At 42.7% G+C, this 27,548-nt stretch overlaps 1 protein-coding gene across 1 annotated transcript in view; it reads right to left on the bottom strand.

Moving 5' to 3' along the window:
- Window positions 1-13,416, bottom strand: part of MAPK1 (mitogen-activated protein kinase 1) — a 99,602-nt gene extending 86,186 nt beyond the window's left edge. The window contains exon 1 of the mRNA XM_045535121.1: window positions 13,058-13,416. Coding sequence (XP_045391077.1) covers window positions 13,058-13,179 — 122 coding nt within the window. The 5' untranslated portion in view covers window positions 13,180-13,416. The remainder of the gene's footprint in view (window positions 1-13,057) is intronic.
- Window positions 13,417-27,548: the final 14,132 nt, after the last annotated feature.

Here is a 27,548-nt window from a genome sequence, read left to right as displayed (position 1 = left end):
ATGTGCATATATGCTAATTTCATGTAATGTTCCTGAGGGCAGTGACAATATTAGAGCTGGAAGGGGCCCTAGAGACCATCCTAATCCCTTAATTCTACAGATGACAAAACTAAAACTGACAGAAGCAAAGCAACTAGCACAAACCCATGTGACCTGTCATGAGCAACAGGGACCAAGACTCAGGTCTCTTGACTTCTAGGCCAGTGCTCTAGGCTAAAAGCTGCCTTTTCCCCCAAATTTCAGCATGTCCTCACACAAGTACCTTTCTAAAAAGGATTCACCAACAACTCTTTAGGGAAAAGGAATTATATCTCAAACTACAGAAAAGTTATAAATGTAGCTCATCAAATTTTTACTCTCTACAGCATTTAAGAATAAGTCTGCCAATAAGCCACCTCGTTACCGCCTAATACTTCTGTGTGTATTTCCTATAAGAAAGATCATTCTCCTACATAATCAAAATGCTACCATCAAAAGCACTAACTACATTACTGCAATCTAATCTTCAGAACCCACTCTAGTTTTGCCAATTGTACCGATTCAGAATCACGTACTGTATGTAGTTGTGTCTCTTTAGACTCCAGTGTGTAACAATTCCTCAGTCTTTTCTTGAGTTCAGTGACCTTGCCACTTTTGAGGTTTACAGACTAGTTATTTTGTAGATTATCCCTAAACTAGGGTTTGTTGCCTCATGATTAGATTTGGATTGTGCCCCAAACCCTTGGTTGTCCCAATTCTAAAGGAAAACCTGGAGAGTGCTGAATTACATACAGATGCTCTTCAACTCATGATGGGGTTATGTCCCTATGAAACCCCTGTAAGCTGAAAATACTGAAATACACCTAACCTACCGAGCATCATAGCTTAGCCTAGCCTATCTTAAACGTGCTCAGAACACTCATCCTACAGTTGGGCAAAATCATCTAACACAAAGCCTATTTTATAATAAAGTGTTGAATATCTCATGTAATTTATTGAATACTGCACTGAAAGTGAATGGTTGTACGGGTACTTGAAGTATGGTTTCTGCTAAATGTGTATCACTTTCACATCATCACAATATCAAAAAATCGTATGCTGAACCATCACAAGTCAGAGACTGAATGTACATCCAACTGAATGCAAAACGAGGATTTTTAAAAGTGGGCAAAAGATACGACTGGACACTTCACCAAAGATATACAAATGATTAATAAGACATACAAATGGTTAACAAGCATAATAAGATACACAAATGGTTAAAAGATGCTCAACAACATTAGCCATGAGGGAAATACAAAGTAAAACCATAATGTGCTAGCACTTGCAAACCCACTAGATGAAATGTTACAAAAAAAACTGACAAGTGTTAAAAAGGACGTGGAGAAACTGGGAACCCCTCATGCATTGCTGATGGAAATGTAAAATGGTACAGCTACTTTGGAAAATAGCTGTTTCTTAAAAAGCTAAAAACATATCAATTTACAAAAGTTAAAGCCAAAGGAAGTCTGAAGAACTGCTCCAGACTGAAGGAAACCAAAGAGACAGGACTACTAAATACAAAGTGATTGCTGTATGGGGTCTGAGGAGTAGACAGTTGTAATGTGTCAGTATTAATTTCCCTCGGGCAGATGCGGGTGGGGGAGGGGATAGGTATCCATACATATGTATACATACATAATGGGTGCGATGCGCACTGTCTAGGGGATGGCCACGTTTGAAGCTCTTAAGGGGGGGGGAGGGGGTGGGGGGGGTGGCAAGGGCAATATACGTAACCTAAACTTTTGTACCTCCACAATATGCTGAAATAAGAATAAAAAAATAAAAATAAAATAAAATAAAAAAATTTCCCGATGGCATGGCTGTGTCATGATTATGTAGCAGAGTGTCCCTGTTTGGTGAAACACATTAAATACACATTAAATTGTTCAGGTGAGATGAGACACTGCATCAGCAATCAGGGGAAAAAAATTCTTTATACTGGTCCTTGCAACATTTCTATACATTTATAAAATTGTTTCAAATAAAACAAAAATATATAGCATTAAAAATGTTTTAATTTATTACAGGAAAAAAAAAATTCCCTCCTCTGCCCTCATTTTAGTTTTCTTCATAGCACTTAGTAAAGTGAAGCATCGTGTATACACGACAGATGCCTTCTCCATGGAAAAACAAGCTCCTCCAGGGCAGGGACAAGGTTTTGTTCATCACTATATTCCCATGGTCTAGAACAGTGGCCAGTACACAGGGTCCTCATATTCGTTCAATAAATGAATTTGTACTATGATAGTTTAAAATTATTTTAACTACCCCCCCAAAACCATTTGTCACTACCCTAATAACCCAGCAACTACACTCCTAGGCATCCAAGAGAAATGAAAACGTATGCCCACACTTGTAAATCAATGTTCATAGCACCATTATTCATAATAGACAAAAACTGAAAACTTTCCAAGTGTCTATTACCTGGTATATCAATCCAAGTGATTACTACATGATGACAAAAGCAACAAGCTACTGATCCCAGCAACAACATGGATGAATCACAAAAACATGTAAGCGAAAGAAACACCAGATATAAAAAACTACATCCTCATTATTCAATTTTCATGAAAGTTCTAGAACAGGCAAAACAGAAAACACATCAGGGGTTGCCTGTGGGTGGGGGTGGGAATTGCAAATGGCAGGAGAACTTTTTTAAATGATGGAAATGTTCTAAAACTGGATTGTAGTGATGGCTGCACAACTCTGTAAACTTACTAAAAAAAAAAAAAAAAATCACCGAACACTTAGAGTTTTATGGTATGTCAGTGAAGCTGTTTTAAAATAAAAAGTAAAATGTTAGAGACAAACTCTTTTTGCTTGTTGTTCGGTCAGTTTTTAAAAAATCAATATAGTATAAAGGGGTGAATGAGCATTTTTTGAGATGAAGTCTCACTGTTGCCCAGGCTTGCCTTGAACCCCTGGGCTCAAGTAATGCCTCAGCCTCCTGAGTAGCTGGGATTATAGGGTACTCCACCCAGCTGTGAATGAGCATTTTAAAAGAACTTGTTAACCCAAATTAAGGTCCAAACTGCAAAATGTGGGACCTCAAGTCTCTCAATTTGTCTGGTCCTTCAGGTCTGCCTAGAAGGGAATTCTCAGAATCTGAGGGAGACTCACACATCAGCCATCCCTCCAGCACCTGGGCTTAGAAAGGCAAACCTGTCCTTGCTAGTAATTAAAATAACAGTGCAGTGACAAAGTTTAAACTTATATACAGAATCCTGACTGTTGAGAAATTATTAATTTTCCTGGTTAGGATGTCCTGTCAAGTTTTTATTTGTCAACATTGTTTTATTTCTTACAATAGAATATGATTCTGAAATGAGGGACAATTATGATAGTCTTTTTTTTTTTTTTGAGACAGAGTCTCACTCTGTTGCCCGGGCTACAGTGAGTGCCGTGGCGACGGCCTAGCTCACAGCAACCTCAAACTCCTGGGCTTAAGCGATCCTACTGCCTCAGCCTCCCGAGTAGCTGGGACTACAGGCATGCATCACCATGCCCAGCTAATTTTTTCTATATATATTTTTAGTTGGCCAGATAATTTCTTTCTATTTTTAGTAGAGACCGGGGTCTCACTGTTGCTCAGGCTGGTCTTGAACTCCTGACTTCGAGCGATCCACCCGCCTCGGCCTCCCAGAGTGCTAGGATTACAGGCGTGAGCCACCGCGCCCGGCCTGATACAGTCTTGAATTCTCAAAAATTGTAGGGGACATATATAAGAAAAAAAAGAAAACATGTATGATCTGCTTACCGTAGGAACTGCTCAGACGGGCTTCATGTCCACTTAATAACAACAAAAAGAATAACTCACTTAAAATTAAAAAAAAACAGGTTTGTGCATAAGCCACTTATGCTGCTGCCCAAATGCAAAACAAGCAAACAGACGAACAGGGTAGGCCATTTAAAATTAAATGACACGTCAGCAGACTTTGAAAAATGTATTTCAGACCTTTGTGCTAAGTGTATAAAAAGAGAAATAAAGAGAAACTTATTAGAAGGAACTCAAAGCCAAGGCCCTGATGAATCCTTTCTAACCTTCGCTTCGAGCCACTCCCATTTGGCCAGGTATCCCACAGACCCTATGCTCTCTGGAGGCTAGATGTTTTTTGTTCACTAACGGAGCCACAGCACGGAGAACATCACCCAGTACATACACTATCTGTTCCATTAATTAGTAACTGGGAAGCACAGGTGGAGTTAGCTGCCCTGTCCAGAATGGTCTCCTAACAGTGTTTATCTTCCATTAAAAGCACAAACCATGTTACACAGTAACTTATTTCCTTATCAATCTGTCCCCAATACTATAGTACCACATGCTTGAGGAAGGGTAGGAATGTGGCCCAGGGCTTGGCACAGAAGATGCTCTCTGTGAAATCAAAGAATGGGAATGCAAGTTGCCCAAGAACACATGACTGGAACTTGACACACACCTTGCGTGAACCCAAGTCTGACATTTTCACTTTTGCACATTCTGCTTTACATTCCAGGAGGATAATCCCAGGGACTGAGGCAAGGGAGGGTCTACATCTTGCCAGGCCCCCTTCAAGGGAGCAACAGTAGCACAGTGAGCAGTCCCCAGAGGGCCGCCTTTCACCTACATTGCCTCATTTAATCCTCAGGACACCATAAGGGGTATAGTTACCTCCTTTTTACAGAGGAGGTAAACGAGGCTCAGGTGGGTAACTTGACACAGTCACAAATAAGAGGTCAAAACCCATGTTCTTGCCCACTCCACTGTACAGACACCAGAAAGGAGATAAATCCTGGGGTGAGGGTTGTGGCCAGGCATCAGGAACCTGGCCTCAGAAAACCTGGTCAAGTCAGTCACTCAGTGGGTGGTAGGTTCTTAGGTGTTTATCATTAGGCTATGAAACTCACATATGTCATATATGTGTCAAATATTAAATAAATTTTATTTTAAATATGCCACCTAGTTTAGCTGCCACCTCATACTGCCAGAAACGGGAAGGCAGAACAGCCCTAAAAGCAATCCAAGGTCCTTCTCCTGCCTCAACACGTCTCCCTTCTCCCCTCCATCCTTTCCCCACAGGTCCAACAACAGTGAAAGGTTTCAGCCTGGAGAACAGCAGGGGAAACAGCACTAAAAACTTTAACCTGGCAAGTCAAGAGTCCATGAGAGACCTCCTTTACCCGTTCCCACCTCGCCCCGCAGACCTTAGAGAGGTCCAGCCTCACCAAATAACCTCAGGACTAGGCCAGAGGTGATACTCTCCCAAGCTGGGTCAGATTCTCTCCCCCAGGAATCAGATTCAGAGTGTTCTTGGCTTTTGGTCGTTGAATGAACTGAAGACACACACCTTTGGGAAGCTGGGGTCAGCTCTCTTCTGCCAAGTGCAGAGGGAAGTGATAGAAAAGAAAAAACTCTAGCTGTTCAGAGATGTAGGCGCAAGAAGAGTTTGTAAATGTAAATAGAGAGGGCAGTGGCTGCTTTGGTCTATTTTCTAGTTCCTGATTCCAACTATACCTGAAGCCTTAACTGCGCTTCCTGTTCCCTGCAGTAGCACAACAAAGACTCCCACATCTTTTTTTTTTCCCCCTTTAAGAGACAGGGTCTCACTGCAGCCTCAACTACTGGGCTCAAGCGATCCTCCTGCCTCAAGTTCCACTGGGATTATGGGCTTGAGTTGCCCTGCCCCAGATCTTAATCATTTTCTACAATACAGTCTCTACAAAGTAATGCCTAAAGTCTCTAGCACTCCACCTTACCTTTGACCCAGCTAGCTTAAAGTCATTCTTCAGGTCCCAAATTAAACACCACTTCTTCCAGGAAACCTCTTCCTGACTACTCAGAATATCCTAGCTTTTCCTTTTATATCCTCCGGTAGCACTCCACAACCCATCACACTCAGTGCTTGTTATCACTGTCCTGTTGGACTGTAAGTACCAAAAGAACCACTTCTTTTGTTCACCACTTTGTTCCTACCACCTGGCACATAGGCCAGGCACATGTTTAATTTAAATTATTATTAAATGAATGAAAATCAAACTGGTAAATAGGAGAGGTGAGAAGAAATCAACACTAGCCTCCTGATAAAAACTAAGTTGCTTTAACCTTACCCACTTCCAGCCTCCTTTTCAGGACTGAGTTGGCTGTGACAATCATCATTTTAAACTACAGTGCCAATGCATTCCAGAACCCAGGCTGTAGGAAGCGCTTTTCTAGGTAGCTTGGTATAACAGAGAAAGGCCTATAGTAGTTAAAGAAAAAAAGTCACAGGCTTTGGAGTCTAGACAAATCTCAGTTCTGCAATATATTTACTGGCCGTGAACCTTGGACAAGTGACCTGAGACCTAGTTTCCTTATCTGTAAAGTGAGAAAATATAATAACTCAAAGACCAGGATGAGAACGAATCTGAAACCACCTAAAGCAAGGCAGGCTAGCAACTAATGTTAGTCATTAGTCATGGTATAGCCTATGCAGACACCCCCCTATATAGCTCTTACTGGCCATAAGTTCAGAACCCAGAGCCTGCCCTTAGGCTGAGAATTGAGAGGGACCTTGGAGAACATCTGTCCTGTTGGTTTCCCAACATTTTTAAAGCAATTAAATCCTTTTCCCAAATGGAACCTTGCCCTGCTAATCCTAATAGTTATATACGTGAAGATGACAATGAACAAAAAGAAAAAGCAGGGATGCTTCAATTAGGGGAAAGGAAGTGCTGCATGTGAGGTTTCTTCATTTGGGGTGAAGCCTGAAGCCCCCAAGACAGAAGGCCGTTTGAAAACCACAGATATAGCCCAATCCTTTCATTTTATAGCAGGGGGAAATCTGAACCCACATATTTGCTGAGTTGCCTACAGCTTTCTCCTGTGGTTCTGCTCAGATTCCAGAAAGCCTAGGGTCAGAATCCTCCTGGAATCTTTGTTCCCCCTTCTGGTACAGTGTGAGCCATTTCCAAGTTCAGGAAGGTGGCCTTTCCTAGAGGGAGCAGAGACGGTACAGCTACTGGATGTGCTCCTAGGCATCTCTGTGTGGAAGCCCCAAGAAGGGAAAAAGAAAAGAGAAGCAAAAGGGGAGAAACAGCATCTCAGAAACAGAGAGGCAAGAAGGTAGAGTAAGCTGGATGCAGGGAGCTCTGGATGTTTGCTGGGGCATGAGTTGTTTTTCAATTAATAGGTACATTAAGGTGAGGAATAAACTATATATGGTTCCTGGGAAAACCCAATTTATACAAATCAAATTATGGGAATGTTGTAATAGTTATAGCTAACTACCAGGAGCACATTATTAGGGACGCTATTAACATCAAAATTAATTTTGTTCAGGCCGGGCGCAGTGGCTCACGCCTGTAATCCTAGCACTCCGGGAGGCCGAGGCGGGCGGATCGAGACCCCTGTCTCTACTAAAAAAAAAAAATAGAAAGAAATTATATGGACTGCTAAAATATACATAGAAAAATTAGCCGGGCATGGTGGCGCATGCCTGTAGTCCCAGCTCCTCGGGAGGCTGAGGCAGAAGGATTACTTGAGCCCAGGAATTTGAGGTTGCTGTGAGCTAGGCTGACGCCACAGCACTCTAGCCCGGGCAACAGAGTGAGACTCTGTCTCAAAAAAAAGAAAAAGAAAAAAGAAAATTTGTTCTGAGTTTTACTTGTACTCTAAACTCTGCTTAGAAGCAATGGATTTTTCTGTTCCTCATGTAAGGTGGTCTCCTCACATCTTTGAGCTCCAAAAAGCATACAAGAGACTTCTTTATCAAAAGTTAAAGAGTTAGCAAGCAAAACTAAGAATCTCAATTCAGATCTGTCTCCAGGACTAGAGCTTTTATATATGATGCATACTGCTGCCGTTCCTGCCTTTCAAACAGGTGGTACAAACACCCCGCAGAGTTCCACGGAGGGAGTGCATTAATATGGAGTACAAAGGCGAAATTCATAGAGATGAGCCTTACAGAGAGGCAGGACTTGAATACAGCCCTGTTTTTCAGGCATCCTGGCAGGATCATTCTCCAGCGGAGGGACTATAACACTCACTGCAGATCATTTAGCATGTCTGCCCCCATCACATAAATACCGAAGGCCAGTAACACCCCCCCCAACAATGTGACAACACACAAAAAAAGCCCTCCCCCATTTTCAAATGCCCCCATAGAAGAGAGGTAAAAATGGGGCGGGGAGGCAAACAAGAGAAAAAAAAAAGAGAGAAAAAAATTTAAAAAAAAAAAACAAAAAACAACCAAGAGAGGTAAAATCACACCCACTGAGTACCACTTAGATAAGCAGAAAGAAGAGAGTAGGCCCAATGGGTAGAAAGCATGAGAGACAAAGTAGGGGAACACAATCAACAAAATGTGATGAGGAAGTGGCAGAAAGAGGGCCATTCTTTAAGGACTTTCTATCACCTACAAGATCAAGTCCAAACTCCTTAGCAAACAATGCCCTTCAGGATCTGGCCCTGCTTACCTCAGCTGTCTCCACTCCAGCCTTCTCCCTAAGACACCCCTTTCCTCCAGCCGTCCCAAATAACTTACAGTTTTTCTGATCTGATGTGTTTCCATACTTCAGAATGCACTTCTCAGGGCAAACTCCTAGTCACACATCAACACCTACTTCAGAAGTCTGAGAAGCCATATAAAGACAGCCCCACACACTCAGGGCTTTTTCTCAGGCACTTCACACAATCCTCCTGAATAGCACTAGTATAGTCCCTGTGTTACTGCTCACCTTCATCCCATTATTTGGATGAAGAGTTACTAAAGGGCAGGGGACCTTGTGAATCCTGGCACGCAAGTGCTCAGTAAATGTTTTCTGACTTTGCATGAAAGGTTTTAAGGAAGGCTAAAAAGTGATACAAGCAAAAGCAGACAACAGATATTTTCTGTTATTGAAATAATCTGTTTTCTCTACTCTGATCTTTGGTTGAGTATTACTTAGGAAACAGACAGACTGGGCTGCTCCATCACTTCCTAGCTGTGTGTCCTTGTGCAAGTTAACTAACTCGTGTGTCTCAGGTTTCTTCACAGGTTTAAAAACAACAACAAAAATAACCACCTATGCAGTGTGGTTATAAGGATGAGAGTTAATTTATGTAAAAAACAAAGAAAACAAAGTGCCGAATAAATGGTAGTTCTACTAGTCTGCTATATTCACAAAAACCTTAACAGGACAGGAAATTGTACCATCAGGAATGTGATCACAATTAAATTTTAGTTGGACCAATCCTTTTTTTAAAAAAAAAAAAAAAGGGGGGAGAGTTGAAAGTATAACAAATAGTAGCAGCTTATCTTCAGCCGTGTTCTGCTTGCCCTCTGCAGTGTTCAATACCAATCCCGTAGTGACCACCACCACCTCTCTCAGCTCCTTTGATAATGTGCACTCTGGTTTTCTGGTCTCTGACCACATTTCCTGTGTCCTCTTCTGTAACTTGCCCTTTATTGACACCTAAAGGCAGGCATTCCTTTGGCTCAATTCTCAGATCTTCCCTCATCTTATCCATTCTCAAGGCTTCAATTAGTATCTCTACAGAGATGACCCCATGACCTCTATGTCACATTCAGAAACAGTATTTCAAACTCAACTTACTCAAGTAGACACATACTATCTTAATTTAAGATGACCAAGCATATAGCTTTAATTTCTCCTCCCTTACTCCTCCCCGTCCTCCATTTCCTCTTCCTTTGCCAGAGTTACCTCTTTGGTCCTTCTGCTCTACCTCAATGGTTTTTTAACCTTTCTGGGATAATGGAGCCCTTTGAAGACCTATTGAATGCTATAGATTATTCACCAAAACAATGAATATACAAAACACATGCTTGCAATTTCACCTAGCCAATGACCCCAAATAAAAATGTGTGCTCATCCATGCAAGATTTTAACTATCATTTACACAAATTTTCATCCCCATCTTCTGCTCCTCTCTTACAAATTTCGAGATGTCTTCTGGATATAGTCTGAATGGCACACAAGCATCACAAACTTAACAGGTCCAAACCAGAACTCACTATTTCTCCTTGACAAATCTGCTCTGCCTAACAGGATAATGGCACCGTATCCTCTCATGAACAATTATGCCTATACCAAATCAACCACCAAACTCTGTCTTGTTCTATCTCAGAAATCCCTCTCGAATCCAAATCCCACCTCTTGGTCTCTTACCCTTTAGGGTCTCATCATCTTCTGTTTCCACTCACACCTGCCATGATTAAGAGTCTTCCTATCATTCTTTCCACAAGCGCCCCTGTTATGGACTCTATCTATATAAGGCCCCTCACCTCCACTGGTGCTTTCCACTGCCACTGTATTACTGCACTTCTACATGGTCACAATACCCTAACTGATTCCCCCAATCCAGTTCTGTTTCCTATCATTCCCACCAGTGTTGATGGATCGCCCCTCAAAATTTCAAAATTGGCCATGTGAATGCTTCCTTCAAAAATGTTGATGCTTCCCCGTTGCACAAATGTACAGTCAAACTCAGTTTTGGCTTTGGAGTCCTCTACAGTTTGCTACCTAAGTGCTTTTCCAGAATTAGACTCCACAGCTCAAGCTGTCACTTGCTCCTATTATCTGTATATCAAAATCACACCCACTAACAGGCCCAACTCAAACCCCGTTCTCCTTCTTTATACCCTCCACATAATGATTAGGAAAGGATGCTGAGCAAAACAGGCACAATACCTAATGAAATGATAAGGAAATGGGGGTAAAATGCTACAAAATGGCTGGAAATCCTTTCACAGGTGGGGAACCTGTAGCCTTCTGATTTCAAGATTGTTCTTCTTTAAGCACCAAAGAAGCAAAAAAAAAAAGCTTCACCTTTCTCTGCTGTACCCCTTTTAATAAAATGATTTGTTCTGTGAAATTTAGATTCAGTCAAAATGCCACTTAAGGACCCAGAAGGCCAAAGGCCACAAGTTCCCCACTCCTGCATGAAATCCTTTCATAAGCATTAAGTTTTTTAAAGATTGCTATTCAAATATTAACACTTCCACCAAGAAGCCCTCCATTAACCCAGCACTGTTAATCAACACATATTAAACACTAATAATGTGCAATATAGAAGATTAAATTAATAGTAGAATATATCATCAATCTGATAAAAGTCTATAATCTGGGCCCAGGATTCAAATTCCAATTACATTTCTATTTTACTTAGGGAAGGAAAATTACAGCACGAGGACCTAGCATTTCAACTAGAGACTCAGAACATTAAATAAATCTACTGCAGTGATGGAAAACAGTTCCCAGATCTAAATCATCTTCAGACTAGTAAAAATCTTATCAGATGGGAAAATCTTATCACGTAAGGGAAAATCTTTTCAACTGACATATTCTAAACCTAAAGATTTTTTCCAGTCCATATTTTAGATAAGCTGATTTTTTAAAAAGAGCCAAAGGATGTGAAAGGCAATTCTAAGCCTCTCATAATGAGACTCATTTCTGGGCACACTTACCAGTAGCTGCAACAGCAATAAGATGTATCACAGAGAAGTGATGCTGTGGGCAATACTTTCTCCCCATTACTTTTTAGGGCCTTATTTCTTTGAGGCCTGACCTAATTTAATTTCTCTTTGGTGAGTTCACACTAATTTTCACAGTTGTATTCTGTGAAGCATTTTGTTCCTCAAGAAAAATGAAATACGCAAGATTTAATTAAAATCTTTTTACAAAGAATTTTAACTAGCCTTTCTACCTAGCTAAGATACTTGGCAAAACATGCCTTCAGTGGCATTTCTAAAATTATGACCATTCAAATTCGAATACATTTCTGAAACAGACATAGTTGTAAGAGTAAAATACACTAAAATTCTGAAATTATTTGTAACACTAAGGAAAGCAGGGTGTCATGAAAAGAGCTGCACCATTGGAAGCAGGAGCTCAGTCTACAATCTTCAGTCTGACTCTGGTTCTATGACCTTAGGAATTTGCTTCACCTTGAAATACTTTCTCACCTGAAAAAGGGAATAACACTATCTTTTCCTCCCTCAAAGTGGCTGTTCAAATAAAATGAAGTAATGTATGTAGCACAGTACCTGCCACGAAGCGCTCAATAAATTAATTTACTTGACTCAACACAAAAGACACTTACAAGAAGATTCAGATTTAAGGGTACCTACTTCCACAAGTCTTCATCAACACAAAACACTTCATCTAGATCATTCTAATAAAAACAATACCATCACCACCATTCCACGAATTTTTCTGAGGGACCTAGATCAAGATGCGGGAGCCTACATGTGATTCTGCAAGAATCCCATTAAGGCTGCGTAGATACTGACCACTAAAACATTAACAAGAAAAGTCCACAGTAATTGGGCTAAAATGTCTGGATGCATTTAGGCTGGTGCGAGAGCTCACTTAGGGTAAAGGGGGGAAAAAAAGTCAAATTAGGCCCAACTCCAAACCGATCTTTAACGAATCAAGAGAGTGATACTGGCTTATCCTTCCTGAAATACCAACAGTACAATATTACAATCCATTTAAAAATAAAAACTTCAAGAATGAAATATTCTACAACCGACGCTGGTGTCACTAATGCTTTTTAGAAAGCCTGCGCAGGAGAGCACCATTAGCACCACTGAAGATATTTAATGAAAGCCGTTTGCGGTAAACACAAGCGAGAAGAGAAAAATAATAATTATTTCGGTGTTCTGCACGCACCCCGAAGGGAACTGCTTTCAAGACCACGGCAGCCAAGCCTCTGATGGAATTCCGGGTTTTACAATCGGATGTCAAAAAGAAGCCCACGATGCCAGCAAACTGGTGGGTGGGGACGCTTCTGCTCCCTTCTCGGGGGTCAGGCTCTAAAGTCCGCGCTGCGCCCGGGGCCGGGGGTCACCGCGTCCCGGCCTCCGCCCTCCGTGGCCCTCCCCGCGGAGAGCGCGGGCGGGCCGGGGAAGCGCGACGTGCGACACCTGAACCTCGGCCGGCCCGGGGCCCCGCCCGAGCCCACGGCTCGCGCACCGCGGCCAAGCCCGGGCTCGGGGTCGCGGCCGCGCGGGAGGCCGAGGCACGGGCGAGGCCGCGGCCGCTGCGGGCCGGGCGGTGGGGCCCGGGCGCGGACACTCACCACACCATGCCGTAGGCGCCCTCGCCGATGTACGAGAGGTTGGTGTAGCGCGGCCCCACGTCGAACACCTGCCCGCGGACCATCTCCGGGCCCGCGCCCGCCGCCGCCGCCGCCGCCGCCATGTTGGCTGCCGGGCCGCCGCCGCCGCCTCCGCCGCGCTGGGCTGGACGCTCCGCGGCCGCCGCGCAACTCCTGCCGCGCCTCCCGCAGGGACCGCGCCGCCGCCGGTGCAGCCGACGGCGCCGACCGGGAGGGAGGAAAGAGGGCGCCGCGCAGGGAAGGTGCAGAGCCCGCGACCACGGGACCGACTGCCTGCCTGCCTGACGGACGGACGGGCGCGCCGGCGGGCGGGCGGAGGGCGGGGCACGCGCCGAGGAGGGCGCCGGGGCGGGGCCAAGCAGCGTGCATGTGGATTGGCTCCCACCGCCTTGGGGCGGGGCCGCGCGGGCAGCGGAAGCGCCGAGCGCGGGGCGGAGCGCTGCGAGGATGGGGTGGAGCCGGCGGGCGCGGTCACGTGCTCGGGCGTGGGAGTCCGCGAGAGAGACCGAGAAGTCCGCACGAAACTGCTGACCTGAGCTGAGAGCCTGCGAGGGCTGGGACGAGCTCCGGAGCCGGGTCCGAGCCGCACCAGCGAGCGACCCCCACTGGGCGTGAGGCCTGACGACGCGGCACACACGGTGGCCGGCCTGAGACGGGCCTTGGTGAAACCCGGGCCCGCACGTTGATACACGTAGGGGCCTCGAGACCAGGACAGAACCTGGACCGAGCCCGAGAAAGCTCTTTGCATACTGAGAAAGTGTGACACACTCATGTCGAGACCAAAACGAAAGGCCGAGAGGAGCCGCTAATCAGGTTACTTCAACAAATATTTGTTGAGCTCCCATCATGTCCCTGGGGAGCCACCCTCGTAAAAGATGACTTCTAGAGAGAAGATATAATAGAAATAGATGTAATACCCAAGCTGTGATAAGAACTATGAAGAAATACGAAACAGAGTAAGAGACTAGGAGTAGTGGGTTGAAGCACCTGAGAAAGGCATTGGCACTCAGACTGAGACCCAGATTGGTATAGATGAGCAGAAATTTAGACATAGAACATCATGAAATGTAAATGCAAACCTGGAATCACCAAAACCCAAACAAAAAGATTTAGAGAAAAAGAGACGGACACACTGAGGCTCAGGAATAGTCACAGACACCAGAGACTGAAAAATAAAAATTGGAATCCTGAAGCAGGCGAATACCAAGAAGAGCTAAGACGATGAGACAGAAAATGATCCAGCCACTGCCTCCGAACTGTTTCCCATGCCATCAAGGGGGAAGGGAGAGTGACAGATCCATTGTCCAACACTTCCATCTTTAAGGCCATCAGCCCTGGACTTCCAGACATCAACAAAGATCAACTAATCAATCTCAAGGAGAATAGACAAGTTTCTAAAACAAACATACCAACTGTGGGGAAAAAGTATGTGGCACATAAGAAAAGAAATAAAGTGGTAGAGCCAAAAATGACTCCTTCATTGAAAGGAGTTCCCCTTTTTTTTTTTTTTTTTTTGAGACAGAGTCTGTCTCTGTTGCCCGGGCTAGAGTGCCGTGGCATCAGCCTAGCTCACAGCAACCTCAAACTCCTGGGCTTAAGCGATCCTCCTGCCTCAGCCTCCCGAATAGCTGGGACTACAAGCATGTGCCACCATGCCCAGCTAATTTTTTTCTATATATACTTTTAGCTGGCCAGATCATTTCTTTCTATTTTTAGTAGAGACGTGGTCTCGCTCTTCCTCAGGCTGGTCTCGAACTCCTGACCTCGAGCGATCCGCCCGCCTCGGCCTCCCAGAGTGCTAGGATTACAGGCGTGAGCCACCGCGCCCGGCCGAAAGGAGTTTCTTCACTGCAACAGAACCCAATTTTAGAAAACATCTAATTCTTATTCATGATTGAAAGAGGACAATCCATCTTTTGTTTTTTTTTTTAAAGGCCAAGATAAATGGAGGGTACCATGATATTAAAGCCACATAACCAAAGTAAAAGCAAGAGTTGAAGTGGTAAAAAACAGATTTGATGCAGAAGAACAAACTGGTAATATATTATAGAAGATAAAGTTGAGAAAAATTTCGAGAATACAGAATAAAGTGATGGAATCCTTCAAGAGAGAAGAGAGTGGGGATGGAGAGCATCATGGGGATTCAAACCATGGGATTCCCCAGAGGAAGACGGGCGACAATAAAAATTATAATGGGAGGCTGGGGTGGTGGCTCACACCTGTAATCCCAGCACTTCAGGAGGCCAAGGTGGGAGGATCTCCTGAGGCCAGGAGTTCAAGACCAGCCTGGGCAACATAATGACACCTTGTCTCTACAAAAACAAACAAACAAACAAAAACCACAATTATAATGGGAGAAAACTTTTCTTACGTGGGAAAAGATCTGAGGTGGAGGTGGGAAATTGAGTGGCTTTACTAGAATCCAGAAAATAAGCACAAACCAACTTCAGGACATAATCCAGAAAAATTGTTAAATTTCAGGGATGAAGAACAAACACTAATACTCTCCAATCAAGAAAAAAAGTTTATTTATAAAAAAGCTAAAAACTGGCTTTCTTCACATTCCTCCTCAAAATGGAACAAGATTGACAGCACTCTGAAGGGGTAGGTTGTGACCTTATAACCCTCCCTAGGTGATTTCATTCACTCAATGACTTAACTCCTCCAAGGTCTTTTTTGTTTTTGTTTTGTTTTGTTTTTGAGTCAGGGTCTTGCTATGTTTCCCAGACTGGACTCAAACTCCTGGGCTCAAGTGATCCTCCCACTTCAGCCTCTTGAGTTGCTGGGACTACAGGCACATACCACCACACCCACCTTCCTCCCAGATCTTTATCCGTCAGAAGATCTCTCCTTAGCTCCTGGTCAGCATGTCCACCTACACACTGGACAGCTCCATGTAGACATCCCACAGGTGCTTCAACACCACATATCCAAACCACCAGTGGTTAACTGCATGAGTTAACTGTTCTGAGACTTTTTAAATCTTAGCCAGTCTACTTACCACCTGTGTGACCTTGACCTCATTTTCCTCAGACTTAAAATGGGGATCACTATAGTATGCGCCTCATAAGTTTGTTGGACAGAGTAAATAAAACAACATATATGAAGAGCCTGGCACACAGTATGTTACTTACCCAATAAATGTTATCAGTTATTATTATCTACCCCACCCAAACCTGTTCTTCATCATATACCTATGGATAGCAACACTTTCACCCAGACACTCAAGCTGGAAATTTGGCTATGATCTTTAACAATGCATTTTATTAATACCTCAATCCCTACCCCCAACCCCATCCAACCAATCGCAAACTCCTGTAAATTCTATTTCGTTAGTATTTCAGAAATCTGGCTGGGTGCAGTGACTCATGCCTGTAATCCTAGCACTTGGGGAGGCCCGGGCAGGAGGATTGCTTGAGGCCAGGAGTTGGAGACCAGCCTGAACAAGAGCAAGACCCTGTCTCTACAAAAAAATAGAAAAATTAGCTGGGCGTTGTGTGGCACGCCTGTAGTCCCAGCTCCTTGGGTGGCTGAGGCAGGAGGATCATGTGAGCCCAGGAGTTTGAGGTTGCAATGAGCTATGATGACTCTACTGCACTCTAGCCCAGGCAACAGAGAGAGACCTTGTCTCAAAAAAAAAAAAAAAAAAAAATTCAGAAATCTTTGCTACTTAAAGTGTGGTTTCCAAACCAGCAGCATCAGCATTATCTGGGAGTTTGTTAGAAACGCAGCATCAGGCCCACCCCAGACCTGAATCGGGATCTGCATTTTAACAAGACCCCCAGGTGATTTGCATGCATGTTAAACTTTGAGAAGCACTGTTTTAAACATAACCACTTCATCCCAACTGCCACTCTGCTGGTTTCAGCCTGCTGCATCAACTGTCTAAGCAAGGCTGCCACTGCAGCCTTAGCTAACCCTTCTGCTTTCCGTGTGCCCATCTACAGCTGTTTCTCCTTATACCCAGATCAATCTTTCCATCACAGATCTGACAGTGTCCCCTCCCATCTGAAATCAGTGGTTCCCCATTACACTCAGAGTGAGGTCTTTGCTAACCATGTCTTCACGCTCATCTCTTGCTCTCCCCTCCTTGCCTTCTGTGCACCAGCCGGGTTAAATTACTCTCGGTTCTCTCTTGTCTTTTGGTCTGTGCATGTATCAGCCTCTCTCCCTGTAGCATATTCTCTCTCCACTATTCCAGCATTTGTGGACATTTTTAAACTACCACACTCTCATGGCATAATGCATCTGACCACTGATTTTCTCCGGAGAACTCCTCTTGCCTGGTTCCACAGGCAGTAAGCAACCTTATGATTAGAGTTTGTGGCTTCACTTGTGGTTTCCTGACAGGGAAAGTGCCCTGGCCAGAGGACAGCCTATTTGGGTCCTGTGGCAATTACTGTTAGTTCTAACATGGGGTTTAGTCTCATCAGTCTCTGCTGAGTCAGATTAGCATGAGCCAGGCCCAGAGGGAACAATCATCAGCTACGCCGACAACAGCAAGTTTCTGGAAGCACAGAGTGGAGAGGCAGGCTCGGGAACACTATAAGACCATACCAAGCTACCCTCTGAGCGTAAGGCTGGCTACCTGGATGCCTTCCTCATTGTCTCTCTACAGTGGTGACAATTCACAGATCTGCAGAATCTTAGAAAACAACGGACATCTGTTGTCTTTTCCTGCATAGCATCAACTCCTCCTTCTGGTAGCAGCAACCCAATTTTTCTTTAGTGAACTATCCCTTCTGCATTTTCATGTGGTTCAAAGAGCTGGTCTCACCCCCAGTTCCCAAGGCTCCCTAATCAGCATTACAGAGGTTGGCTCAAAGGGTGGGCATGTGCCCTGAACCAGGCCAGTGACACTCGGCTCAGACTTTGCAGAAGCTACGTGAAAGGGGTGTTTCCTTTTCACTTGCTTGCTAGGGCAGTAAATGTGAGTCGGGGGCCAAACACTCCGGGATGTGAGAAATGCCCTCTGTGAGTGAGTGGAGGTGACACAGGGAAAGCCGTGATGGAGAGAGTTTCCTGATGCCGTAGTTTGAAGCTGCGTTCAGCTGAGCCTGGACTTTAGGTTTCAGCCACTTGAAACCATAAGAGTTCTGACTAATGCGCTACCCAATTAACTCCCTTTTCTGCCAAAATTGCTCAGAATTGTACAATAAATCACTGAGACATGAATCAGAAACTCATGAATGATGAAATGAGAGAAAAGAACTGGCAATGAGCCTTGAAACTAGCTAAAGATAGAGAGATAACTGAATAAAAACACCACTCAGTAGAGACTGTTTGATACCGATAAGTTGAAATAATTGTTGCTATGGTAACAAACAAACTGCAAAAGAAAAAAATTCAGAAAAAGGATCTTTAGAAATAGGGTTTTTAACCTGAGATTATGCAGTGAAAACCAGTGAGGAAGAAAGAGGTAGAAAAAACAAGGCACTTCTTTGTTTTACATAAAATGAGGATAAAAGCTATTTTTAAAATTGGTATAATTTCATATAATTTTTCAGTATGAAAAACTTTGTGTATACCTTATAAATTATTACAGGAGATGAAGGAAAAAATGTAATTAATATAGCAAAAATCAAGAATCTTGTACCAGGAAGTGTACTAGACACTTGCCTCTACATGTAAATGGAAAAAAAATGTCAAGGAATCATAAAAAACAATATCTAAATGCCAGAAAATTAGATAAGCAAAGGTTAGACTAAGTGTAACAAATAAGCCAAATATAAATAAATAAGAAAAATGTAGATAGATAAAATTACTATATAAAATATGAAAATCTCAGATGAGATCAAAGGGCAAACACTGAATATATACTGTTTCTTAAAAAGGTGTGTGTGTGTGTGTGTGTGTGTGTCTGTGTGTGTAGTGTAAAAGGCATCATGAAACCAAATGCACCAAATAACATAGCAACACAAAACAGGAAGCAGAGCCAGGCATGGTGACACACATTTGTAGTCCCAGCTAGTCAGGAGGCTGAGGCAGGAGGATCATTTGAGACTAGAAGTTCAAGGCTATAGTGCACTATGATCGTTGATTGTGCTTGTGAATAGCCAATGCACTACAGTCTGGGCAACATAGCAAGACCCTGTCTCCTAAAAAAAAAAAAAAAAGGAAGCCAAAACTCTTTAGAAATAACAACTAATAGAAACACAGTTATACCACTATCAGACTATGACATATAAATAAAAATAAAATGCAGTTAAACAACAGAATTAATAAGGATAATAACATATGCTATGTTCTGTACCTACATAAAATAGATCCCCACCATTCCCAATATCTCTAGAACATTCACAAAAATTTACCCTTCACTGGACTACAAAAAGTTTTACTAAATCCAAATAAACCAAAAAGTGATCAAGGTCAAATCCTCTAATCATAGCACAATTTAATAAATGAAAATCACATATACAAATTTTTTTTTTTTTTTTTGAGTGAGAGTCCTGCTCTGTCACCCGGGGTAGAGTGCCGTGGCGTCAGCCTAGCTCACAGCAACCTCAAACTCCTGGGCTCAAGTGATCCTACTGCCTCAGCCTCCCGAGCAGCTGGGACTACAGGCATGTGCCACCATGCCCGGCTAATTTTTCTATATGTATTTTTTTAGCTGTCCATATAATTTCTTTCTATTTTTAGTAGAGACAGCATCTCGCCCTTGCTCAGGCTGGGCTTGAACTCCTGAGCTCAAACGATCCACCCACCTCAGCCTCCTGGAGTGCTAGGATTTCAAGGGTGAGCCACCAGGCCCGGCCACATATGCAAATTTTAAAATTAACAAACATCCAAGCAAGTATTAATACTTTGTTAGAACACTGACAAACATTCTGCTAATAATGTTTCAGTCAGAAAGGAAATATGAACACAGTAACACATTCTGCAAAATCATGGAAATAATCTGACGACTACTACAGACGTGGGGAACGAGTCCTTTAATGTGAGGCTGAAGGCTGGGCTGGCCCCTGGCACCATTGTTACGTAACAGTGCTCCGGCCCACACAGAGCAGCTGCTTTTTAATCTCCTTTTCTGGGTTCCTCTTATCTATCTGTTCTTTAAATTCTAGGGCCCTGTCCTTAGCAGCCAGAAGCTTTTAGCTGTGAGTCCAGAAAGCTTGTGATGGAACAGGGCCAGGAGCAGGGTGAGGCGAGTGAGGCCCCTGGGGGGCGACGCTGAAGGAGGCCCTTGCTCTCAGGGTCCTGCCAGAGCAGCGTCAGCATCTGAGAGTGAGCACCTCCCTAAACAATCCGTCCTAGGTGCTGGATCGCCTCACCCTGGTTCTGGCCCTGCCAGACCAAATTGGTAAAAACAGTAAGGACGCATTCTTTCTCATCTGACACAGGTACAGCTCTGGCTCCTTTCCTCGGCTCTTTTCGAGGCTCTGCCCTCTCTGTGTGTCGGCACCCTCCTCGGGCAAGTAGGGAGAGATGGCTGCGGCCGTCGCAGGCAACACAGGGGGTACCACACTGTTCAGAGGCAGAAAGGGACTGTCTCTTTGAGGGTCTCCTTCTTAGGCCCAAGAAGCCACCCAGCAGTCTTCCCCTCATGCCTCACTGGCAGACTGGGTCACATGCTGACCCCACCTACTCAGCACCAAGAAGAATAATCACTGTGAGTGTCTTAGGACAATCAGGATTTACCCTTAGAACCCAGGGGAGGTAACTCTCCCCTGACCTCATGGGACAACCAAATCAGGGCTCCAGTAGTCAGGAGGAAAGAGAGCATGGAGGGACAGCCAGCGCGGATGTTCTACTCTTCTCACCTGACACATTCCTCCCAGGGTAGCTCCTCATCCTCACCACCCAGGTGCCCAGCTCCCCCTCAAGAGCAGCCTCTCATCACGGATCTGCACTTGTACTCCTCAGCTGCCCACTCCCTGTTTCCTGTCTTAGCCAAGAGCCCCTCCATCCTCCAGTTCCCCAAGCCAGAAAGCAAGTATCTTCCTCATCCTTGTTCTTTACCGACCCCACATACAATTCATGCCCAAATCTTCCTTACTGGACTGCCTAAATACTGTTTTTTTAAAAAAATAAACTTTAATTTTTAGAACATGGTATGGTCTGAATGTTTGTGTTCCTCCAAAATTCGTATGTTGAAATCCTAACCCCGTCACCTAAGGTGATGGTATTAGGCAGCAGGGCCACTGGAAGGTGATTAGGTCATGTGGGTGGTGCCCCCATGAATGGGATTAGTTCCCTTATAAAAGAGGCCCCCTTCTGCCACGTGAGGTTCTGGCAAAAAGAAGGCCATCTGTGAACCAGGAATGGGCTGTCTCCAGACACTGAATCTGCTGGTGCCTTCATCTTGGCCTTTCCAGCCTCTAGCCCTATTAAAAACAAATGTCTGCTGTTTATAAGCCGCCCAGTTTATGGTATTTTGTTACAGCAGTCTGCATGGACTAAGAACAGTTTTCACATTCCAGAAAAAATGTGAAGATAGTGCAGAGAGTTCCCAATATTCCATGCCAAATTTCCCGTATTGTTAACTTCTTATATTATTGTGGTACATTTGTTGCAATTAATGAAGTAGTATTAATACATTATTATTAACTGAAGTCCATACTTCATTCAGATTTCCTTAGTTTTTATCAAAGGTCCTTTTTCTGTTCCAGGATCTCATCCAAAAGACTGCATTACATTTAGTCATTATGTCTCCCTAAGCTCCTCTTGGTTGTGACAGTTTCTCAGAATTGCCTTGTTTTCGATGACATTGACAGTTTTGAGAGTATTGGCCAAGTATTTTATAGGCTGTCCCTCAATTGAAATTTGTTTGATGTTTTTCTCATAATAACTCTGGTTTTATGGGTTTAGGGGAGGAAGACCCCAAAGTTAAAGTACCATTTTCATCCCATCAAGGCTACATACTAGTAACATGACATGTCACTGTTGGTGTTGACCTTGATCACCTGGCTGAGTTAGTGTTTCTCGGATTTCTCCCCTGTAAAGGTACTCTTTTTTCCTCCCTTTCCATGCTGTATTCTTTGGAAGGAAGTCACCATGCATGACTCATACTTAAGGAATGGCGAGTTAGGCTCCACCTCCTTGAGGGTGGTGTATCTACATAAATTATCCGGGATTTTTTTGGATAGGATATTCATCTCTAATATTGATTTTTAGAATTTATTCTGAAATAAAACTTAAAATTTGCAAGAATGGTACAAAGAAATCCCATATCACGTACCTTCCCCCCATATATATTCATTCAGCCTTCCATGTCCATGGATTCCACATTCATGGATTCAACTCATCTTGGATTAAAAATATTTGGGAAAAAATGAATGGTTGCCTCTGTACTGAACATGTATAGACTACTTTTTTTTCCTGGTCATTATTCCCTAAACAATACAGTATATAACAACTATTTTCATAGCATTTATATTGTATTCATTATTATAATTAACCTAGAGATGATTTAAAGTATACAGGAGGACATGTATAGGTTACATGCAAATACTACACCATTTTAAGGGACTTGAACATCCATGTATTTGTGTGTGTGTGTGTGTGTGTGTGTGTGTGTGTGTGTGTGTGGTTCTGGAACCAACCCCTGCCCAGACACCAAGGGACAACTGTATATATATGTGTGTATGTGTATGTGAATATATATATAAATACATATGCATATAATGATTCTACAGGCAGTCCACAACTTACAATGGTTCAACTTACAATTTTTCAACTTTACAATGGTGCAAAAGTAATACATATTCAGTAGAAACCCTACTTTGAGGACCCATGCAACTGTACTGTTTTTCACTTTCAGTACAGTATTCAACAAAGTACATGAATATTCAACACTTTAGTATAAAATAGGCTTTGTGTTAGATGATTTTGCCCAACTGTAGGCTAATGTAAGTGTTCTGAGCGTGTTTAAGGTAGCCTAGGCTAAGCTATGATGTTCGGTAGGTTAGGTACTGTTTCAGCTTATGATATTTTCAACTTACAATGGGTTTATCTGGATGTAGCCTTATAGTAAGTCAAGGAGCAACTGTGTGTGTGTGTGTGTGTGTGTGTGTGATCATTATCATAATTCTTTTTCTGAACCATTTGAGAGAAAGTCAAAGAGATGATCCCCCATCAACCCTAAATACCCCTGTGAGTGTTTTCCAAAACAAGACAGCCTCCTGCATAGCCATGGTATGATCACTGGAATCAGGAAATTAGCACCAATACAACACTGCCATTCAAGCCACAGACTCCATTCAAATGTTGCTGACTGCTGCACAATGTCTCTTTTACTTTTCTGGTCCAGGATCTAATCCAGGATCATGAGTTGCATTTAGTTGTCTTTTTAGTCTTCTTCAGTCTGTAACACTTCCTTGTTCTTTCCTCATCTTTTGTAACCATGGGGTTTTGTTTCTTTGTTTTTTTTAGTGAGCTGTTTTTAATTTTTAAAAATTTTAAAAATTAACATACAGTAAAATTGACTTTTTAAATGTACACAGTAGTTCCATGAGTTTTAACACATGTATACATTTATGTAACTTCCACTACATTAAAGCTATAGAACACTTCCATCACCCGCCCCCCCAAATAAAACCTCCCTGTGCTGTTCCTTTACAGTCACACTCTCCCCCCTCCCCCGCCAGCCCTTACCCCTAGCAACCCACTGGTCTGTTTTCTAACACTACAGTTTTATCTTTTTGAGAATGTTATATAAACGTAACCATAAAATGTCTTAGTTTGGGCTGCGGTAACAGAATATTATAGGCTGGTAGCTTAAACAATACGCATTTATTCTTCACAGTTCTAGAGGCTGGGAAGTCCAAGATCAAAGCACTGGCAGATGTGGTATCTAGTGAGGGTCAACCCCCAGGCTTGTAGACAGCTGCCTTTCCATGTGTCTTCACATGGCCAGGAGAGAGCTCATCTCTCTTGTGTCTCTTCTTATAAGGACACTCATCCCATTCACGAAGGCTGTATGCTCATGACTTAGTCACCTGCCAAATGCCTCACCTCCAAATACCATCATAGTAGGGATTCAGACTTCCACATTTGAATTCAGTGGGAACACAAACATTCAGCCATAAAATAAATATGTAATCTTTCTCTGCAAGCTTCTTTGAGATTCCTCTAAGTTGTTGCATGTATCAATATTTTGACCATTTTTGTGGCTGAAGAATATTCCATTCCATTGTATGGATGTACCAAAGTTTGTTTATAGAAGGATATTTTTTTTCCAGTTTGGGGTGATTATTAATAGAGCTGCTCTACACATTTATGTATAGCTTTTTGTGTAAACATAAGTTTCATTTTTCTAGAGTAAATACCCAGAAGTGGGATTGCTGAGTGATGTTGTGAAAAATTTCCAGACTGTTTTCCAGAGGTACCATATACTTTACATTCCCATCAGTAATATATGAGGGTCCCACTTACCTCACATCCTGGCCAGCATAGTGGTATTGTCAATAGTTTTTGTTTTAGCTATTCTAATAGGTGTATAGTGGTATCTACTATTTTTTTTTTCTTCTAAAAGTTTTATAGTTTTACATTTTACATTTGGACCTCTGATCCATTTTGAGTTAATTGTTACATTAGGTGTGAGGCTTAGACTGAGGTACATTTTTCTGCCTATGGAGGCCCAATTATTCCAATACCATATCTTGAAAAGACTCTTTCTTTTTCCATTGAATTGCCTTTACAGCTTTGTAAAACATCACTTGGCAGGAGGTGACATCAGGGAACATGGCACAGTAGGAATTTCCAGGAATCTGTCTATCCATGGAAACAATTGAACTGGCAGAAACTGCCTGAAGCAACCATTTTGGAACTCCTGAATCTAGTTCAGCAACCAGGGGAGAGTCTGATGAAGAGCAAGGTAAATTTCAGTTTTTTCACACAGCAGGGGCTGCCATCTCTTATGCCCCATCCCAGTGGCAGGCAGACGCGGGGGGCTGCAGTTCCTATTCCTGGTATAGCTTGCTGGATTGAGGGTGAGCAACAAGGACCTTGTCTTCCAAAAATCAAGTTGTGGGTTCTGATTACTGATTGCTGTTTTTGATCGCTGAGAAGCCAGCACAGAAGTTGGCTATTGTTTCCTAAACCACAGGCTGAAGCAGCTTCCTGGCCAAGAGGAGATTTAAAGCGACAGGATCTATTTATTTTTCTCCTGGGAGTCAGAGATTTAAAGAAATCACATCGGGTCACTGGCTGACCCCAGAGACAATGGTAGAAAAGTTTTAGTGAAAATACCCAATAAGGAATACTTGCTTTGCAAAAATAGCTTGGAAAGGTCACAAAAGGATGGTTCCCAGCATCGACAAGCAAAACCCATCAATCCCTGAGAAATGAGAGGATTAGATGTACAGAACTACCATAATAATTACTCAGAATTTCTAGTTCACAACAAAAAAACCCACAGAACACACAAACAGGAAAGTATGGCCCATTAAAAGAAAAAAATAATTTGACTGAAACAATCCCTGAAAGCCCAGACATTGAAATTATTAGTCAGACATTAAATCAGCTGTCTTTAGTATATTCAATGAGCTAAAGGAAACCATGGAAAAGGACCAAAGGAAGTCAAAAAAATTATATCTGAACAAATGAGAATATCAATAGGAAAGAGATAGAAATGAGAAAAAGTTACCAAAAAGAAATTGTGAAACTGAAAAGTATATTAACTAAAAACTCACTGGAGCAATTCAACAGCAGATTTGAAGAGGCAGAAGAAAGCATCAGTGAGCATGAAGATGTTTGAAATTATCTAGTCTGAGGAGCAGAAAGAAAAAAGAGTGAAAAAGACTTAACAGGCCTAGGGAACTACGGGATGTCACTAAGTGGATCAACACGTGATTTAGGTCAGGTGCAGTCACGCCTATAATCCTAGCACTTTGGGAGGCCAAGGCGGGCGGATTGTTTGAGCTCAGGAGTTCGAGACTAGCCTGAGCAACAGCGAGACCCCGTCTCTACTAAAAATAGAAACAAACTGGCTGGACAACTAAAAATATATATAGAAAAATTAGCCGGGCATGGTGGCACATGCCTGTAGTCCCAGCTGCATGGGAGGCTGAAGCAGGAGGATTGCTTGAGCCCAGGAATTTGAGGTTGCTGTGAGCTAGGCTGACACCATGGCACTCTAGCCCGGGCAACAGAGTGAGACTCTGTCTCAAAAAACAAACCAACAAACCAACAAAAAACATGCTTTATAGGCATCCAAGGAAAGAGAAGCAGGGGGCAGAAAAAAGTACTTGAGGATATAATGGTTAAAAACTTCCAAAAATCTGATGATAATATGAAGATACACATCCTAGAAGCTCAAAGATTTCCAAGCAGGCTAAACTCAAAGAGATCCACACTGAGACATATTATGTTCAAATTGTGGAAACTCAAGGCCAAAGAGAGAGCTTTGAAAGCAGCAAGAGAGAAATGACTCATCATATACAAGTGATCCTCAATAAAACTGACAGCTGATTTCTTGTTAGAAACCATGGAGGCCAGAAGGTAGTGGAATGGCATACTGAAAGTCCTGAAAGAAAAACATGTCAACCAAGAATTCTATATCCGGTAAAATTATCCTTAAGGAATGAAAGAGAAATTAAGATATTTCAAGACAAACAGGAGCTGAGGGAATTGATTACCAGTAGACCTACCCTACAAGAAATGCTAAAGGTAGTTCTTCAGGCTAAAATGAAAAGACACTAGATAGTTACTTGAAAACATATGAAAAAAAATAAAGAACATTAGTAAAGGTAATTTCGTAGGTAAATATAAAAGCCAATATTGGCCAGGCACAGTGGCTCATGCCTGTAATCCCAGCACTTTGGGAGGCCAAGGTGGGAGGATTGCTTGAGGCCAGGAGGTCAAGACTAGCCTGAGCAATATAGTGAGACCCCATCTCTACAAAAAGTAAAAAACTTAGCCAGGTGTGGTGGTGGTATGCACCTGTAGTCCCAGCTATTTGGGAGGCTGAGGTGGGAGAAAAGCTTGAGCCCTGGAGTTAGAGGTTGCAGTGAGCTGTGATCATGACACTGCTTTCCAGCCTAGGCAATGGAGCAGGACTCCATCTCTAAAAAAGAAAGAGAAAAAAAAAGCCCAATATTATTGTACTTTTGGTTTAGTTTCTAACTTTTCTTTTTGTTATATGATTTACAAGGTAAGTGCATAAAATGATACTATAAATCTATGTAGATGGCATACAATGTATAAAAATATAATTTATGCAAAAATGTTGAGAGAGAGGGATGGAGATGTACAGGAGCAGATTGCTAGTATACCATTGAAAAGAAATTGGTATAATTCAACTAGATTGTTATAAGTTCAACATGTGAATTGTAATCCCCAAGGTAATCAATAGGAAAATAACTAAAAAATATCCAGAAAAGTAAAGAAAGAAGGGAATCAAAATGGTACACTATAAAAATAAACTAAATACAACAAAAGGACAGTAATAGAGGAACTTAGGAACAAAATGCATATACGACATATGGAAAATAAATAGCCAAATAGCAAAATT

Source organism: Lemur catta, chromosome 21, assembly GCF_020740605.2.
Source record: "Lemur catta isolate mLemCat1 chromosome 21, mLemCat1.pri, whole genome shotgun sequence".
In the NCBI taxonomy this organism is placed as follows: Eukaryota; Metazoa; Chordata; class Mammalia; order Primates; family Lemuridae; genus Lemur; species Lemur catta.
The sequence above is the reverse complement of the archived record's forward strand: the minus strand, read 5'-3'. Positions and strand labels throughout refer to the sequence as shown.